The 19,204-nt window shown below is 38.8% G+C and overlaps 1 protein-coding gene across 1 annotated transcript in view; it reads left to right on the top strand.

Moving 5' to 3' along the window:
- The first annotated feature begins 758 nt into the window (after positions 1 to 758).
- LOC136871982 (inositol monophosphatase 1) overlaps positions 759 to 19,204 on the top strand; it is an 84,663-nt gene continuing 66,217 nt past the window's right edge. Inside the window, exons 1-2 of the mRNA XM_067145758.2 lie at positions 759 to 1,158; positions 13,466 to 13,599. Of these exons, the coding sequence (XP_067001859.2) occupies positions 1,093 to 1,158; positions 13,466 to 13,599 (200 nt within the window). The 5' untranslated portion in view covers positions 759 to 1,092. The remainder of the gene's footprint in view (positions 1,159 to 13,465; positions 13,600 to 19,204) is intronic.

Raw genomic sequence — 19,204 nt, 5'->3', positions numbered from 1 at the left:
TTGATGTTGCCCTACATGGAATTTTGGAGCGGTTGTTGCGAGACTCTACGACAGATTTGGCAGACTGAGTGGAGTATCCCCGCGTGTCGAAAAGGACGGAACTTATTCACAATTCTCCCGAATGTCCCACGTTCTCCGTGGTTTACAAAACATCCTTACACTCGACGTCATATTACGAATCTTGTCCGTTTGCGGCTTAACCACATGTGCACGCCGGATCAATTATTTCGGATGAAGTTGGTCGCGTCTAACCTCTGTCAGTGTCGAACGTCGATTGCTACCATTAATCATCTACTTTTTCAATGTCCGTTACTCGAAATTAGTAGGCGTAAATGGTTACAACCTTTTTTTAGTACACACTTCGCGTTACCCACTCAATTGACGTGTTGGATACTCGATCCCACGCCTACTACGGTAATTGCCCTCTCGAATTTCCTTCATGACACTAATTGTTTACTGTAGGTTCGGTGGTGTTGTTTTTCCTTTTCCCCTTATGTGTCGACCTGGTCTTGTTTGTGATTGGTAGAAGTCGCCAAGTATCGGTCACTCTGGCGTGAAGTCTAGTACCTTGTGTCCTTGTGCTTTTTCTGTGTGGTAGATATGTAGTTGAATTCCTTATTCCCTTTTTTTACATTTTACATATTCCTTTTCATCTTCTCCATCTTTTGGGTTTGTTTAGAGGATGCGTGGCTGGGTATACCGCTCTCAAGCGAAGCCCATTAAATTATACGATCAAGACAAGACAAGACAAGGCCTTGTATTATAGCGTAGGCAACGACCGAATGTAATACCTCCATGAACCTCCTCATACCCGATATAATTTTTCTTCTTTAAGTGCATCTATCTACGTGTGAACATGCTAAAATCGGGCATTAGTGTTGTAAACGTGTGTTTTTGTGATATAAGTGTAATATATTAACGATCTTGTGACTGGGAAAGAGTCTTTTGAATCCCAAATAAATATCCGCAAGATAAGATAAGATAAGATAAGACAACATAGTGGATGATAGTAGCAGGCAATTTTAGCAACAGTTTTGTGCAGAAACGAAAGCACGGGTCAGTGCTGTGGTTCCGTGTAGGCATAGCTGAAAAATGACATCCGTGGATACGAATGCATGTTATATGGCAATAGTGCAACTTACGAAGGAGGCCGGAAAAGTAAGGATTTTGGATTCTTGCAATATTTTAAAGTTTTATAAGCTACTTTTATAACGGCACTGGGTGGCTTAGAGATACATCTGCATTGCTCTTGGACTTTAGAGGGAAGAAAATTCTTAATACTGCACCGGTTGCGAGCTAGAGCATAAGACTGCCAAATTACTAGATTTTTCACTTATAATGCATGACTTGCAGAAAGTGTCGTTTTCTGGTACTATGCACATTTGTGCGCACTTCCAATAATAAAATAAATGTATGTTATGGTTACGGCGGAGTTTGTTGTTTTTATCGGCAAAATAACGTAAATATCAGCCCCAAAATCAGTGTTATCACTTCGGTAATACAATAGGGTTTTCTTGGAAGAATAAGTTTGGAAATGATAAAACCCTTTTAATACAAGCTCATCGGTCGATTACAGGAATTTGTTTAAACTAGTTTGAGGATACAATATCCAGGTCACGTAAAATCGTGCCAAATGTGGACTGGGAGAACAGTACAGTCTCCCTTGAACATGACCGGCGTCTAGCATAAGAATCATTTTGGGAAGGGGGTGTGTCTGGGAACTGACAGGTAACACTAGAGAAGACTATTGCATGTATCCCTGGTAAAACCAGATGAAATTGGGATAATTTTTACAATTTTGCTTTATGTCTCGCCCACACAGCTTACGACAATGAGGGAGGAAGGGGATTGTAGTGGGAAGGAAGCAGCAGTGGTCTTAAGTAAGGTACAGCCCCAGCATGTGCCTGGTGTGAAAAAGAGAATCCACAGAAAGTCCTCCTCAGGGCTGCAGACATTGAGGTTGCAACCCACTATCTCCTGAATGCAAGCTAACAGCTGCGCAACCTGAACCGCATGGCCAACTCGCTCGGTAAATTGACATAAAATGAGTGATTGTCTATAGTAAGGCGACTGTATTCCTGAGAGTTGAAGCTGGGGCCAAATGGCTGATTACCACAAGGTCCATCCTCCCTCCGTGCCTTTTTTATGTGGTATAGTCCAAACAGTGCTCAGGGGTCATTATGCACTATATTATTGAAGTTCATGACAGGATGAATTTAAGGACTGTAATTAGTAGGTCTATAAGACATTCAAAGGCATGCACACATGTAATATAAAATGAATTAACAGTTAAACACAATGTCAGAATTTGGATAGTCATAGTAATACAGTCCACAGTGACTGTGCAAGCTACTGCAGTGCATTTCGTACATGTTTATACAACCATTATAATGGCCTGCCTGATGTGCATATTTTTATGATATAGTAAGTCAGTCCCTAATTCTTCCATACTTTTATGAAGAGTTTATTTTCAGAAAAATCATAACTGTTGTAATTGAAGTTCATCTTAACCACTAGAGGTTGTGTTTGTTCTTCAATATTTTGTAAATAAGTTGGACTTTAATAATAGCTGATGAACGGAATGTATTATGTTCCCAAAACATGTTCGATGAATAAATAATTTTCAATGATAAAAGTGTATTGATAAGGTGGATTCGAGTATATACTATTTTAAATAGGCTAGTTTTTATTAATATGATAATGTGTACACGTTCACGTATTGACATTGTATGTCGTACCGTCCTAGACGCTTACTACACTGCTTGGAACACAACTCTAATGCTTCACTAGTGCTACGACTTCAACTGAAATACTGCCTCCCATTTGAGCATGGCTGTTCTGCCTGTGGATCATCTAAGGGTTATGTTTATGGTCTGCATAGGACAGGCCAAAATAGCAACACAGTTATATGACACCTAGGGTGATTAAAAAGAGAGAAAAAGAAATGTGTAATAGATACAGTATCTACTTGACTGAGTCTGGCTCCTTGGCTGAATGGTCAGCGTACTGGCCTCTTGTTCAGAGATCTCCGTGTTCAATTCCCAGCCGAGTCAGGGAATTTTACTTTGTCTGGTTAATTCCTCTAACTCAGGGGCTGGGTGTTTGTGTTTGTCTTTACACACATCTTAATTTATACAACGCATCACACTATGAACCACGAGAGAAACATGCAGTAGTAAATACATTTTTCCATATAGGGTTGGCATTAGGAAAGGGATCGAGTCTTAAAACTGGGCTAAATCCATACAAAGTGTTGTCCTCAGGAAATTGGAAAATGGCCAGGAAGAGGAAGATGATGATGATTTTGCTTGGATGAGATTGGTCATTTGATTTGACTTGGGAAAACCATAGAATACAGGCAGCCCAGCTCTACGTGATGGGGTAGGGGGATATGACTCTGAAAACTGGAACTTTCCTGGCCAAATTGGGTCTTTTTTGGCTAGTAATTTTAATTATTAGATAGAAAGAGGAACAAGATAGGCCTGCTATTGATAATGTACAGTATAATGTGGACTAAAGGATTTTATGTATGCATTGTGAAAAGATTGTTGTTCCAAATAAAAGGGCAAGAGGTGAGGATGTTTTTAAAGGGGAGGTCTGTTTCCAGGCCACCTACTTCTTGAAAATTTCTCTGAATTTTTGAAAGTTTGATTGATAGACTAATACTTCATGTTGAAAGCTGAAGTCATTTACAGGTCAGCATTCACTGAATTGATGCTGTCTTTGTAATCATATTTAATTATTTAACAATTTAGAAATGTAGTTTGAGCTTCTATTGGCAGCCTATGAGAGCTGACTTGAGGTGGGTAAAATGTTCCAAACTAAAATCTTAAATACCTAAAACATGCGTGATTACAACAAAATCAATTATTTGATGTGAAATTATAACACTGAAGTTTAACCTTTACTTGGTTAGTATGTGATACCTTTTTTATGAGCACTCATACTTTCAGTGACTGTGAGTTTGGTACGTTATTTGTAAATTAGTTAACTTTTCTTTGTATTCAGTTAGGAATATCTATCTGCTGTCTGAATGAAAAAGTCATCTAAGCAATTTGTGGGCATTATTTAATCTATTTTGTATTATATTTCGTAAGTTTTTACAGCATGTCATATTTTGGTATTTTTTAGAACATAAGTGCATGCATATTTCAAGAGTTTTTAGGTAGGCCCTAATAGAAATACGAGCCCTACAGATGAATAATTGGCCATCTTAAATCCTATTCATCAGTTCTAGCATAATAATAATAATAATAATAATAATAATAATAATAATAATAGTTTGTCCTGTCCATCCACAGCTGTTGTTCTACTTTCTGCTGCCAATTTACATTACGTTTAGCAACGTCTTTGAAATTGTTTTTCCAAACCATCACAAGGCCTTCCTCTGGACCTCTTACCAACACCATTCCTTTCAAAGTACGCTTTTGGGATGCTATTTGGAGCTGTCCTCATACAGCCATACCATTGTAATATGCTTAATTTTAAGGTTTCCAACAGACTCTTATCCAGTCTGAGTTGTTCCCAGATATTCTCGTTCCTTATTTTGTCTCTCATTGCCTATTGGAGACAAGAATGGAGGAACTTCATTTCGGTAGCCTGTAGACAACTTTGGACATTTTCCAGCTAACTCATTCTTGGTTGACAGCCCCATTGCCCCAGTTTGCCAATTTAGGCTGGAAAATTTATGTCCAATAACGGACCATTTATACTGGAGTTATGAATTTACTTATTCAGGACAAATATTTCAGGTTCGTTATGGGAATCAATATCTAAATCATGAAATACTCCTACTCGATTTAAGGTAATTAATCTCCCAGGCGCTAATAGACTTCGAGTTAGTTATTGTGCCGTCCTTTAAATAACCTTCTCCTCTGGCTGACATAAGTCTTCGCGCAGCCTCTTGAGAATTCTGGAATGCATGTGCCACAGCCAGATAGCTGGGGATTGTGGGTCCTATTACATAACTTAAGGTTTATCCTATATTTTAATGTTGTGACTTGCCTATTTTAATGTATGTGTAATAGGATCCAAGAATTGCCGATTTTGTTCCCTTCCTCTATATTCACGTTGTTCTGGTGTTTCTTAATTTCGATAGCTTTTCGGATTTTTATTTCTAGGTTCCAGGGAATAGTTGCTAGGATCTTGGTTCTGTCAAATGAAATTTTGTGTCTTGTTTCACAGGAATGCTTGGCCACAACTGAAATATCTGTCTCTTGGTTCTTGGTGTGATGGGTGTGTTCTTTAAGTCACGTAGAAATCAGATGCCTTGTTTTTCCTATGAGGGGGTATCAAATATAAACAGGATTTTATTTTTATTTGAATTCATTTATTGAAAAAAACAAGGCAATTGCAATTTATTTTTCTAAATAGTTCCCTGCCTTGGAAATGCACTTGTCCCAGCAAATGGGCAGCTTTTTGAAGCCCTCATTGTAAAAAGAATAGGGTCGTGTCACCAACCAGTTGCACACGAAGTCTTCCACACTCTCACCTTCAAATCGTTGCCCTCCTAGAGCTTCTTTAAGCGGTGCAAACAAATGAAAATCACAGGGCGATAAGTCCGGGCTGTAAGGAGGATGATCAAGTGTAGTCTAGTGCATTTCCTGTAGCTTGGAGAGAGTTTGAGCTGCAGTATGGGGCCGTGCATTGAATCGGTTGGTCTCGTTTTTTGCGGCGATATGCAACCCTCGCCTTGTTCAACAGCTCTCAGTAGTAAGCAGCATTGATTGTGCGTCGCTTATGCAAAAAATCAATCAGCAAAATGCCTCGCCAATCGAAAAAAATGGTTGCAAGAACCTTGCCGGCTGACAGTCGAGTCCTGGCATTCACTGGTGCTGCCTCCCTTTTCCTCTGCCACTCCGTACACACACACACACACACACGTCCTTGACAATGTTTAATCACCGGACTGTGCAGTCAATCTCTGGCAAATTTCCGCCGCTGTGACTCCTTCATGTGGAAGAAATTTTATAATTATGTGTTGCGCAGTGGAGGGGTGCACCTGTTGCTCCAACATCGTGAGCGTTACTGATGAAATGGTAAGAAATATCTAACAGCACATTGTCTTCACTCCTAGCAGTCTCGCCTAAGCATAGCAGAAGCGTGGAGCCAGTCCTACCAACTGTTGATGTTCAGGAACAAAAATCCTATTTATATTTGATTGACCTTTGTATGTAATACATACTGCAGCTACATTCAGTGTGTCATAGGCTAAAAATAACCCTAAATTTAAGTATATCCAATTTACCCTACGAATGGGAGAATTTGGGTATATGTATTACTGAAGTAAAACATGCTTCAAAGACCTTTAAAGTGAAATTACCCCAACCATAAGCAAGTGTGTATAGTGTTTTATGAATCAATAAAAACCCTGTTACAAGTCACTTTGAAGTATTATTAAATAATTCACTTCGAGTAGGAGTCATGTTCAGTTGCTTTCAATCCTCAACAACGGGGATTCATATCTTCAGCCAGTACACATATCAATACTTCTACACTCGATTCGGTTTTAAATTCCACAAAACTGATCTAACAGTGATTTTTCTAGACGTCAGAAAGGCGTTTGACAACATTGGGCACCTTCATTTACATGAGACCTTGAGGACATTAGGAATACCTGAGAAATTAAAGGAACTAATAGTTAATCTCCAGAGAGGAAACACTACAAAAATAGAAACTGTAACTGGAAAGACAGCCATCTTAAGCCTAAAAAGGGGTGTTATGCAGGGATCACCTCTTTCTCCCTGTCTCTACAATCTAGCGACAGATCATATTTTAAATGAACTAACTGAAGACTCTCTCACAAGCCACTATGGATTTTCTTTAGTACCGCATCTTCCACCTTTAACGATCATGGGTTTCGCTGATGACTTGGTTGTCGTAGGAAATAGTTGAAGAGCATCTCTTGAGCTCTCGAATATAGTCACAAGGAGATTTCATGAAATAGGGCTTTATATCAACCCAATGAAATCTACGGCAATCTGCATCAAACGCGGAAAGTTAATCTAAGACCCAGCTGAATTTAAGAGCTATGATATATCGAGTTTGCGACGTGGGGAAACAATCCGCTATCTGGGAGTTAACTTTTCAAATGAAATAATTTTTCAACCTACACAGGAGCTTAAAAAATTAGGGAATAAAATGGAGAAATTGGCTTCTTCTCCACTATTACAGGCTGACCAGAAATTTAAAGTAATAAACACAGTTATGTGCCCATCTCTCATATACCCATTCCAAACTATCAAGCCAGAGGAAATTCTTCAAATACCTGCAGACATTCCTAATGGAATGGTCTACACTGAGAAAAAATATAAGGGGTTGGGACTCTTCTGCGCCACTTGGGAAGCTCATTTTCAGCACATTAACATCTGTAAGGTACTATTAAGCTTAGGTGACGAATACATCCGTGCTACAAGAAATCTGAAAGAAATAACTCTCTCACTACAATCCCTCAATGTCCCTCCATCTGACAATTTGCTGCATCCATGCCTAGAAATAACAGATGCCAGGAAAGTGAGAAGAGTACTGAGAGAAAGGGCATTCAGTGAGTGGTGTAACTTGCAGCAGAAAGGAAGAGGTGTATGTTTGTACAATGAATATACTCCTGCCAACTCCTGGATTTGAGACCACCAAGGCTTATCATGTAGTGAATGGCGTGAAGCAATTAAGATGACAGCAAACATTTCAGCAGTTAGATCGGTACCAGGAAGATCTCAGAACGATTCCCTTTGTAGGCGCTGCCTCAAGGAGATTGAAACTCTTGCGCATGTTCTGGGATCTTGTTCTCACGGTGAACTTTTAAGGAATGCGCGTCATCATAACATTCGCTCGTTAATTGCAGCAACGCTAAAAGACCATGGTTTCCAGGTATTTGAAGAGGTTCATGGCTTAGTGGACAACGGAAGCCACAGAAGGATTGACATCATTGCTTTCAAGAATAAGAAGAGAGGTTACATCATCGACCCCACAATTCGCTTTGAAAGCCATAAGTCGCAGCCCTCAGATGTTAACCTAGAGAAAAGGAATATTTACTTACCAACAATTCCTTACTACAGGGAGAAATACCAGATAGAGGAAATCGACATAGTAGGTCTGATGATTGGAGCAAGGGCAACGATTCCCGCTTTTGCCGCTAATTTCTGGAAACAGATGTCTCTGCCAGCTACAGTGTTACGGGAGATTGCCATCATAGCCTTAAGGGGCTCACTGATAATTCTAAGAAATCACTGTTGCAATTAGGTTACCTTCAACATTTATCAAGTACAGTATATCTATTTTACTTCTAAAAATAAATTTAAAAGTATACTTGTCGCAAGGTAGCCTCTGCATGAGAGGAAGTATTTCATAAATAAAAATTACTTCTGTGTTAGGTCAACTTAAGTGTGTGTCATTTCAGAAATATACAGTTGTTGCTAAAATTAAGATTGTAATATTCATTTTCTTTTTTATCATTGAAAGGGAAAGGTAGAAAAGATTAACATAGATTAGTGGATAGGAACAGGGAGGTAAGACAGAGCCATAAGAGGGGGAAAAGGGAGGGAGAAGTAGGTTCTGAAGTCATCAGAGAGACCACAAGGGAAAAGGATTTTATGAGGTGGATGGAGTTGAGACCCTGGTCATGGAGACACTCTTGTTAGGCATGTGGGGAAAGTGTGTGGAGGAAGGGGAACCAGAATAGATTGTTATCCATGAAATTAGGTTAAGACATGTTAAGGGAAGGAGGAGAGTGAGGAGATGATGTTAAATTTTCATGTTGGTACCAACAATGCAAGGCAAGCAGGAATAGGTACCAACATAGTTGGGGATGTGTGGATCTGATTATGGTAGCGTGGGAGAAGTTAAAGGCAGTGGAGATTTTTATCAGTTGAGTACTGAATGGAGGGTGACTGGGGATTAAACTGAGACTATGGAGTGGATAACATGGGCTCAGAGTTAAAAATGACAGAGGACAGAATTTAGTTGGCTTCTGCAAACAGAACAACGTCATAATTGTTTGAAAATAATAAAAGGTGAAAGTATATTTGCAGAAATGCCAACAGTTACGATTCAGTCATAATAATTACGAATTACCCATCATAATTACGCCTCTACGAATCACACACTACAAATTACGATTTTTTGTTGATTTTTAAATCTAAGTGTATGAAGTGTTCAAAAGGATACACAAGGAATGCCATTACAGCTTGAATTCTCAGAATATTATTTTCGGATTTCTCAGTAATCATTTATGCCCCTTTCCTGTCCCTCGTTTAAGAATATTTCGAGTTTTCACGTGCCGAACGTAGCGTGTGCTTCCAGTACCGGAAAAATAGGCACCTGTGAAGTGGTATATCTTGTGGAGTTGTTGTCTTTGTTCGTCACATGATCAGACTTCCATGCAAGTATGCGAGTTCTTTTGTCTTTGTTTTGGCGGCAAAGTGGTGACAAACTCTGTTTCATTGTGAATACTGTGTGCTTGAGTGTTGAAGTATTTATTGGTTGCCAAATTTACATATATTGCTCTTCTGAGATCTATGCTAATCGTGTGTTACAAAATGCAAAAGGTTTGAAATAGTGAAGCAATTTCTTGAACAGGAAAATACGTGTAACGACGTTACCGTGACTAGTGACACTAGTAATAAACCGAAAATAGTTCAAAAATTTAGGGAGGAATACATGAAAGAATGGCCCTGTTCACTGTGTTCCTCAAAATCTCATTCACACTTGTTTTGTAGTGTGTGTTGCTGCGGTTTTTCAGATGCGCATGATGAGGAAGAACAAGACTAAATTCCGTGCTAATATAAACTCCCAGCTGTTAAGTACTCTGTTAGTGCAGAGGATGCACATGATATCAAAAGAAAAAGCATCTCACCAGTGTACGTTTACCGAACAGGAACTACAAGCTGCTAAGGAAGCAACTACAGTACTTAACAAAAGAAATGATCCTTCAGCCTCCACTCAGATATGTACTACAGATCACCTGCAAAGTTGGCATCTCTAGGTACTTTTACGGTGTTCAGAGACCTGTAAGAGGAAAGACGTGATATGTTTAGACATTTTGAAAGAAGATGACAAGGTCAAAGAATTGGAGGAGAGCTTTGTTGAAAGGATACAAACTGCGAATAATGGTAATCTTTGTTAATGGAGAATGGGAGAGGTTCAGAAACAAACTGAGAGAGCAAAAAAAGTTCTGGGTATTAAATGTAGAAGTAAAAAAAGAATTGGATAACTGAAGGAAAGCTGGACGATAGGGAAGAAAAGAGAAAATATTGACACTGAGGAAGAAAGAAAGATAGATAGAAAATTAAATAACACAATACAACAAATTTGAATTTTATTCACTCTCAGAAATGTAAATATGCAGTTTAATTTTGTATATGCTAATTTTGAATCTAAAGCTCATTTTTCTCTATCACCTAACAGTTATTTGAGAGGGCATGATGAACTTCCCACAACATAGGCTATATAGTTAACTGTTGTTCAGTTGTGGTTTTCTATTACCGTACTGTATTATATTTGGTGTAATTTCAAACCAAATCATCCATAATCCAAAATACACAACATATATATATTAAGTATTCTAAAATTGTATTTATGTTGCAATTAAGATTTTATATAGTAAAAATTCTTACCTTCTTAAAACTTTTCCCTCGAAGATTTGCGCCTATAAATTGGCTCCGAAACATCCGTGATAAGTTGCCAGCAGTAATCGGCAAGCACGTTGAACACTGATTTCCCTTTGTATCACGTTTCCATTAGTAATAAGGCCTGATGGAATCTTTCCCCATGCTCATCACTGACCTCACGAAGGTTCGGTGGAATGAAATTCAAGTGCGAATGGAGAAAGTGAATTTTAAGGGACATGTTGCATCCCAATGTCTTGTAAGCCTTCAACAAATCTTCCACCATATGTTTGTAATTGTCTAAATTTGCACAAACCAATTTAAAAGCAAGCTAGCCTTTTATATATATATATTTTTTTTTTTTTACAGGAATATCCCCTTGAATACAGAATCATGAAAGAGATCGCATATTTGTGGCCTTCAGGATACCGGTACTTTCTTTAGTTTTGCCTCGCTCAGCCCTTGAAATTTTCCCCTTAAATATTGAAATTTCCTTCCTGATACCTAAATAAAGTTCATCATCAACCCCAGTTTTATATGCAAAGAAGGAGAAATGATTTTGGTGATATCAACAAGTGGCAAGATTTTAACATTTTTTTTGTCCTAATACTAAAGTTACTTTTGATAACCACTCTCGTAATTTCATAATTATTATGCTTATCTTGACTGTCCCACTCGCAGAGAAAGCAACAAAATTTTGTGAATCCTGGCTGCATTCCTGTTAGCATAGGCCTACTTGATTCGAGAACTGGAAAATGATCCAATAGAAAGCAGCATGATTTCCAACACGAGTAGTATTATAAAAATGTTGCGAACTTTGGGCTGGGAAGATATGAGAATGAGGAGATGAGCTGCTCGACTAAGTGGTGTAGGGGTGGTGTGGAATGAGATTAGTAGACAAAGAAGCTTGAATGGCATGTTTAAAAGTAGGAAGGATCATGATATGAAGATAAAGTTTGAATTCAAGAGGACAGATTGGGGAAATTATTTATTTATAGTATGAGGAATAGGAATAATTTAGCGATGGAGATGTTTGATAAATTTCCATTTTCTTTGATGTCATGTAAGTAAAGATTAGGTAAAGAATTAGTAGGAAATCTGCCACCTGAGCAACAGCAAATCAGGCTGATTAAAAGGAACTAATAAGAGTTAGGAAGAAGGTTAAGGATGCATTTTTAGCTAATATTTCTGCAAGTGAGCAGGAAGGATATGGTGGCGAACAGAAAAATACATAGCCTAGAGGTACAGAGAAAACCAGGGGAATCGTTCTAGGAGGATTTCTTATGTAACAGGTTATATTGAAAACATAAGAAATGGTTTGAGAAAAGCCCAGGAATTTTGTAAAATGTTCAGTAATATAGTCAGCAATGCTAGGGAAGAGAAGAGAGAAATGCAAGATGAAAGGGAATGTGAAATATTTCAGTATACACATAAGGATATGTAGCCTATCATGAGTTGAATGGGTTTGTATTATGGAAGCTGGCAGAACTTGACTGCAATTTTATGAAGGTTAGGAACGTAGTATTAGAGGTCTTTTGCATGTAAACGTCATATCATATGGAGTGCTGCATGGATTTTTGCCGCCTCTTCAAAAATCAGATCTAGATTATATGACTTTAATGGAGTTGTTTCTATCAAGTGCATGATGATTACATAGAACAATATTCTGGTTTTGTGTCAGAGATAATATATACTAACATTCCTTTTGTAATATAACATTTTCACCCCCTGTGGGTGGGGGACGCAGACGAAGAATACATCCACGGTATCCCCTGCCTGTCGTAAGAGGCGACTATAAGGGGTGATCGAATTAGAACCATGAGACTACTTGTAATTAGTACCACCACGCGGGGAACACCATGAGTCGCTTTTACTTGCGCATAGTACCACATGTTAGGTACTAAATAGGTTTGTGATTAGTAGCACGCAGGAGCACCGTGCGGTCAGCCCTCCAATTAGAATGCACTGTTGGCTTTTACATTACCTGTGATTAGTACCACTATATGAGCGACTCCATGGTTCTGGCTTGCCTATGATTAGTACTCGCTATATGAGGAACACCACGGGATAGTACGAGTCCCTCTTGTTAGTACACCTATGTGATGAACATCATAGGTTTGCGTTGCCTGTAAATGGCGCTGCAGTGTGCGAAACACCGTAGGTCTGTCTTTTGATCAGTACCACACAATGAAAAATACCATGGTTCTACTATCCTAGCGATAAGTACCATTATGAAGGACCAATGACTGGAATTTTGGACACCTTTAGACTGCAAACATCATCAATTCAGTATTGTGCTTTAGAAGCAGTCCCTTGGTCAGTTATAGTGTTGTTTTACGTCAGTTTCTGTGAATATGAGGCACTGTGGGTCGGTTCCACTGATTGTTTTTAAATTCATATCCATCCATCCATTCATTCTTCGTCTTCACGTTTTGAATTCTGGTCAGTGGAGAATTTTGAACTTTTAATTTGTCATTACATTTCTTCTCATTTTGTTCCACTAGGGGCCAATGACCTAGGTGTTAGGCCCCTTTAAACAACAAGCATCATCATCATCATATAACATTTTCCATGTTGTAAGAAAAGGGTAAAATAGCCTACTGCATTCAAGGAATGACCTTTGAGGCCAGATTCGTGATTAAAGGTTTGTGTATACTACAAATTTTATGGCTTACTTGAGTAAAACTATTCCAGGAAGCATGACTTTCAGAGTCCATTATATTTTTATCATTGCTATGTAGGGTATGAAAATGAAATATTTGATCTTTTACAGCACAACATAAGGTATGAATGTGTAATTATTGTAATTTGCCTGAGAAATATTGATGAGTAATATGGAAATCACATTCATAATTTTATTACAGTTAGTCCGTGAGAGAATATGGAATAAGAAAACAGTGCAGACTAAATCATGTGAAGTGGATTTGGTTACTGAAACTGATCAGCAAGTTGAAAGGCTGCTCATTGAAGGCCTATCGTCAAGCTTTCCTGACCATAAGTGAGTCATCTTATGATGTTAATACTTTATAGAGATTTGTTACGATAATGTAATTAAAAACTTCCTCATTGTGTGTCTAGGCTGGGGTAAGAATTTAAGGGTCATACTTGAATAGAAGATAGTTTGTAGAAATGTGTCTCACTTGTTGGACGCCATCATTCTTGATGTGGAGAAGGTAAATAAATATATTATAGGTGTGTATTATGCTTATTTGTCCAGTGTCTGCAGGATATTTATATTTCGTTGTGGTAAGTTTACTGATGATATACCATGTGTGTGTGAATTTATCTCCATTGGTATGTCATAGAATCTAAGTCATTTATTTCCATTGGTATCCTTGAAGTTTGTACGCCAAGTAAAATTCCATAAGACTCACACTGAGGAAATTTTAACTTATGATTGCTCACCTGAGATGATTACTGTTTTAAACTCGTGTATTGTGCAATATGTGCTTGTGTGCATTCTTGTTATATTACTGTGTCGAAAGTGTAAAAGTTTCAAACCATCCCTTTTGAAGTGATTATAGTTAGCAATTAGCTGTGAAGTTAGTTTCTTGGCGGATGCAAACTGTATGGCAGTGTGGATAATTTTTCTGATAATTTCTAAATAATGAAACTGATTTTTACTCAGGTATACTCTTATTTTTGCTTGTGGTTAGGCGACCCTTGACATTGGTGTGGGAGAATGGTGATATATAGTGAGCCTTGAGACCATACTGCCGTAGATCTGACCTAAGCGTAATTGGCTCCTGCCTGCAATTAATGGAAGGAAAGAACAAAGGTCAAAGCGTTGATAGTTGTCGCAAGAGAAAATCCCTCATAAACCTGTGTCTGTAAGGGTTCTGGAGCCAAGTATCAGGCCTATTGTATTACGTTAATAGATCTATCCATTTCAATACGTTGGGTATACTATACTGTAGTTAAATATTTACAATATCCGTGGATAGCCATTTGCAGATGCGGGTGAAGGAAGGGCTCTAACTGTAAGTCCTGCTTTTGTCTGATACCCATCTCAACTGTAAAGCACCACCTTACAATCGGTTATTTCATGTTTCATAATGGTTTTGACATTTGTTTCAGATTTGTGTTTGTGGACTACCTTTTCACAACTGCTATTTGTTAAGCAGTGTCACTCAAAGTTGTGAATTTCATTCCTTTCATAAGCTCCCACATGTCACAAAACTCTTCAAATTTAAGTCTTCCCAAAGAACAGAAAGAGTTTTTATGAAATTATTATTATTATATTTCACTCACATCCAGCTACTTGCCTGAATGGTCAGCATAGTGGCTTTCAGTTGAGAAGGTACCAGGTTCGATTCCTGGACGGGTGAAGGATTTTAGCTGGGTCCAATTAATTCCTGTGACTCTGGGACTGGGTGTGAGTTTTCAGCTTAATAGACAACTTCCGTTACTTACATCAAACTACAAATCACCACAGAAACATGCACCCGGTCGTAAAATTGGTTATTGGAAAAGGGCCAGGAGGAAGAAATAAATTTGTATTTCAAGTGAATAGCTTTTAAAAATTGGTTCATTTTTTATACTGATAGTTTACTGAGTCATTCATAATTCTGCTATGATAATGAGTGTCTTGGATGGAAAATTGTACTCCGTTATTTTGACGATTACCTTCAACAGACTGTATTAGCACATTTTGATTTTCTCCTGTCAGTCTTAGCATACATAATAAATGTCTTCATGTCTACATTCTTCAAACCTTTTCTCTCTGAATAGACAAATAAATTTGCTCTGCTGGATTCCTCCTCCCCTCTAGGAAATATAATGATCAATTTGGCATTTTCTCTGCTACTTCACTTCTTTCCTTTATCAGTATAATGTAATGTAAATATTCATAATTATACAGTGCTGGGTTGTCTCCCACCAGCAGAAACACATTTCATCTGTTGAGCCATGCAGCTAACAGTTGCTTGTTGAAAACAGAAATAGCTGGATCGTTTCCCACCAGGAGAAACACAGTTCATTTGTTGAGCCATGCAGCTAACAGTTGCTTGTTGAGAACAAAAATGGCCATAGTCTTGAAAATCAGGCATTTTCATATTCAACTTAAAATAAACTGTAGGTTTTGGCAAGGAATTGTTACTGTTCACTATATTGTACCCTATAATGCCTTGGTTCCCATCAGGCAAACACTGAGATCGAACCAAGTGCATTATAGTGATCAGTACATCCACCAAAGTGGCGTGTTTGGCACATAGCTTACCTTGCGATGCGTATCCACTCTCCGCAGCTCAGGAGTGCATGATTCAGGGGATCAGGGTATAAACAAGGGCCTAATAAGATAAATAAAGAGGATACCAAAAAGTGCAAGGCAAGGGAAGATCCTACTAAAAAAAAATAACTGAAAACTTAGCTGCATTCAAAGTTTTACAATAAGGGGTTTATTACAGTAAAAACAATATTGATTAAATAAAACATAAGAGCTGTCCAAATATATATGGGATAAATAAAATATGGAGTCGTTGATGGCCAGAGCAACTTAGTGGTCAAGAAAACACCTTCACGAAACCTCATAAAAAAAAAAAAGCTGCTTTCAAAGTTTTACAATAAGGGGTTTATTACAGTAAAAAACAATATTGATTAAATACAAACATAAGAGCTGTCCAAATGTATATGGGATAAATAAAATATGGAGTCGTCGATGGCCAGAGCAACTTAGTGGTCGAGAAAACACCTTCACGAAACCTCATGGCTGTAAGAAGCATGTAAAAATAGGGTAAGTAATGGAGTATTAAATGGATATCTGTACAAATACTAGTCTAACAGCATCATCCTAACCGACTCGTTGGCTGAACGGTCAGCGTATTGGCCTTCGGTTCAAAGGGTCCCGGGTTCGATTCCCGGCCGGGTCGGGTCTTTTAACCTTAATTGGTTAATTCCAATGGCACGGGGGCTGGGTATATGTGTTGTCTTCATCATCATTTCATCCTCATCATGACGTGCAGGTCGCCTACGGGTGTCAAATAGAAAGACCTGCACCTGGCGAGCCGAACCCGTCCTGGGATATCCCGGCACTAAAAGCCATACGACATTTCATTTCATTTCATCCTAATCCTATCTATTCTATGCCACAGTCCTCAGAACTCTACACCTAACTAGTATAAACATACATTATACAGTGCTCTAACAGAGCATCGATCCCTGGGCCAGCTAAGAGCAAGGCACCTAACATAAACATTAAAATAACAGGAACTCAACTACGTCGTCCTATGACCAACACATAAAGGGCGAGTCGCATAAAATGACAAATACAAATGGAAATGCAATCACTACTAGTACCGTAACAAAAAGGTAGATGTCTCCCTGAAACACTTGACAGACAGCAGTCTGCTATTACTGCCGCATTCTTGTGTCGTGACGTCACACACCTTCCTCCCTCGCTCACTCTTGGCACGTGACAGGAGTCGGCCATACTTTATTTCTATAAATAGCTTCCAGCTGACTGGGAAACTGACTGCAGGGAGTGTTTTACATTCACTGTCCCTCTCGTAAACTGGCCCACATAGCGCTCTCATAATCATGCATGGGCTACATGCAATCGTATCTATTTCATTATCAATACCACATAATCTCACTGCTGCTTCCACTGGGCTTATCTATTACTGTACAAAGGCGCAATCCACTGCACTGTCATTACTTGGCCATTACCAGGCATATCAAACACATATAACACATTATTTATCTGCGCTAAGGCTTTCTCTACTTCAATTTGCACAGTCAGCTAATTACATAATGCTCCTATCTCTCATACATGATGACACGCATCCCTGACACGTTAGTCTGAGTAAGTTAAGGGATAAGTCACGATCTCCAATATATTACATAAGACCTCAAAGATGTGTACCTGACGCTGCTCTATCAACAATATCAATCTGCCTGACACCGCTATCATGACCATAATGGTCCGATATGAAAAGTGGAGACAACAAGTACTCAATCATAATAATACCGAAAGGAAAAATATTCACACAAACAAGGAATAAACAACATACAACCTACAATTAATTTAACTGAGTTCAAGTCCTGGGCATAGCTATACTATACACGACGACCGACCCTAACATAACATTACACGTTGGCTGACGGCCAACCTTGTTCCTATCCTGTGGAGTTTAACCTTGCATGCTTCTTACACATTGGAAAGCTCTGACCTGAAATGGACATGTCAGAACTGCCCCTCATTGGACAGCTGGAGTTACTACATCATGACAGGCTTCGACGCTGGTGACAGATACGGGCTGATGACTGGAGACATTCTGGCTGGCGAGAACATTTCCTGCAGCTTCTCGGGTGGTTGGAGGATGTCCCCTTCAGTGTCGTGATGAACAGGTGTGCCTGATGTTCCTGGGGTCGACTCCCGATGGAGTGAGGATTCCTTGTCTTCTTCAGCTCCCATTACTGCTTCCTCAATATAAATGGGCAGTATCTCGTACTGGGTTGATGTAGGGAAAACTGTAAAGAAATGTCTATTACACACAGTCCGTATTCGATGCCTGTTTCCACTACCACCATACCTATGCGGTCGTTTGACCAAGTCACTTTCAGAGTATAGACTTGATACATGAATGTTCTCTTTACAAGTTGTGATAATAGTTTCATGTTAGACTTGCACACTGACCAAACTTCCTGACATAATAGATAACCTGAGCCTACACTAATCCGTGTATTACGTTTGTTACAATTGAACCTCAAGTAATATGAAGCTACTAGTCAAACAGTCTAATTGTTAGCAGCACATACTCTCATGACAGCAGATCAGCGCATGTAATATCAATAATTCAGCTTAATTATCCATGTTGATTACTTACTTTTCCCCCGATTCAAACGTGCTAGGTGTATGCAGCTCGAAGATAAAGACTCTCTTCTAAATGCCGACTTGCAGCGTGACGACCTCGTTCTAGCAGCCGTAGAGTCAATGAATGAAATTGACGCGCTCGGTGGTCGTGTATTTATAATTAGGCTGGTGATGGCGTTACCACGCTTGTGTGTTGGCGATCTGTATAACCCGCGCCCGCGACTGGAAGCTTCTCCCGCACAAAGAGTGACAAGTACCTCACTTAACGTATGCACTTATAATTATAGCCGTGTCACATATCAAAATTTACCGGAGATTATGCAGGTTGCAATTCTCTTATCAAATCCAGTGCATCTCTTCTGTAGCCGGAGATATTAAATTAATTTCTTCTTCCCTCCAAAGTTCAGTCAGCCCGTGAGATTCATGAAGTGGTGCGCGTCCAACATTAATAATTAAGAAGCTTTGCTTGGGTAATAAATTCCTTTTATGAGTCTTTGGAATTTTTCATAATGATACTGCTGCTATGTTCCCACGAGAAATGCTCCCTCTGGACTCTCTTATATAATAAACTGCTATACAATGACTTTCATGGTGGTCTCATGTAATTCCAATATATAAGGCTAAAATCCAGACTATATGAACATGAATTGAATGGTTCAATATCAGGCAGTGTTCCTTTTTCTCTGGTGACATACTTAGTGTCTACCTGACAAAATTAACTTCTCAGTATTTAAAAATCATCCAGTCTGATTTTGGTGCTAGGTGGTTATGCAGTCATAGCTCTGAGATCAGT

The sequence above is a fragment of the Anabrus simplex genome, chromosome 4 (genome assembly GCF_040414725.1).
Source record: "Anabrus simplex isolate iqAnaSimp1 chromosome 4, ASM4041472v1, whole genome shotgun sequence".
Taxonomy (NCBI): Eukaryota; Metazoa; Arthropoda; class Insecta; order Orthoptera; family Tettigoniidae; genus Anabrus; species Anabrus simplex.
This window is presented reverse-complemented; position numbering and strand designations above follow the sequence as displayed.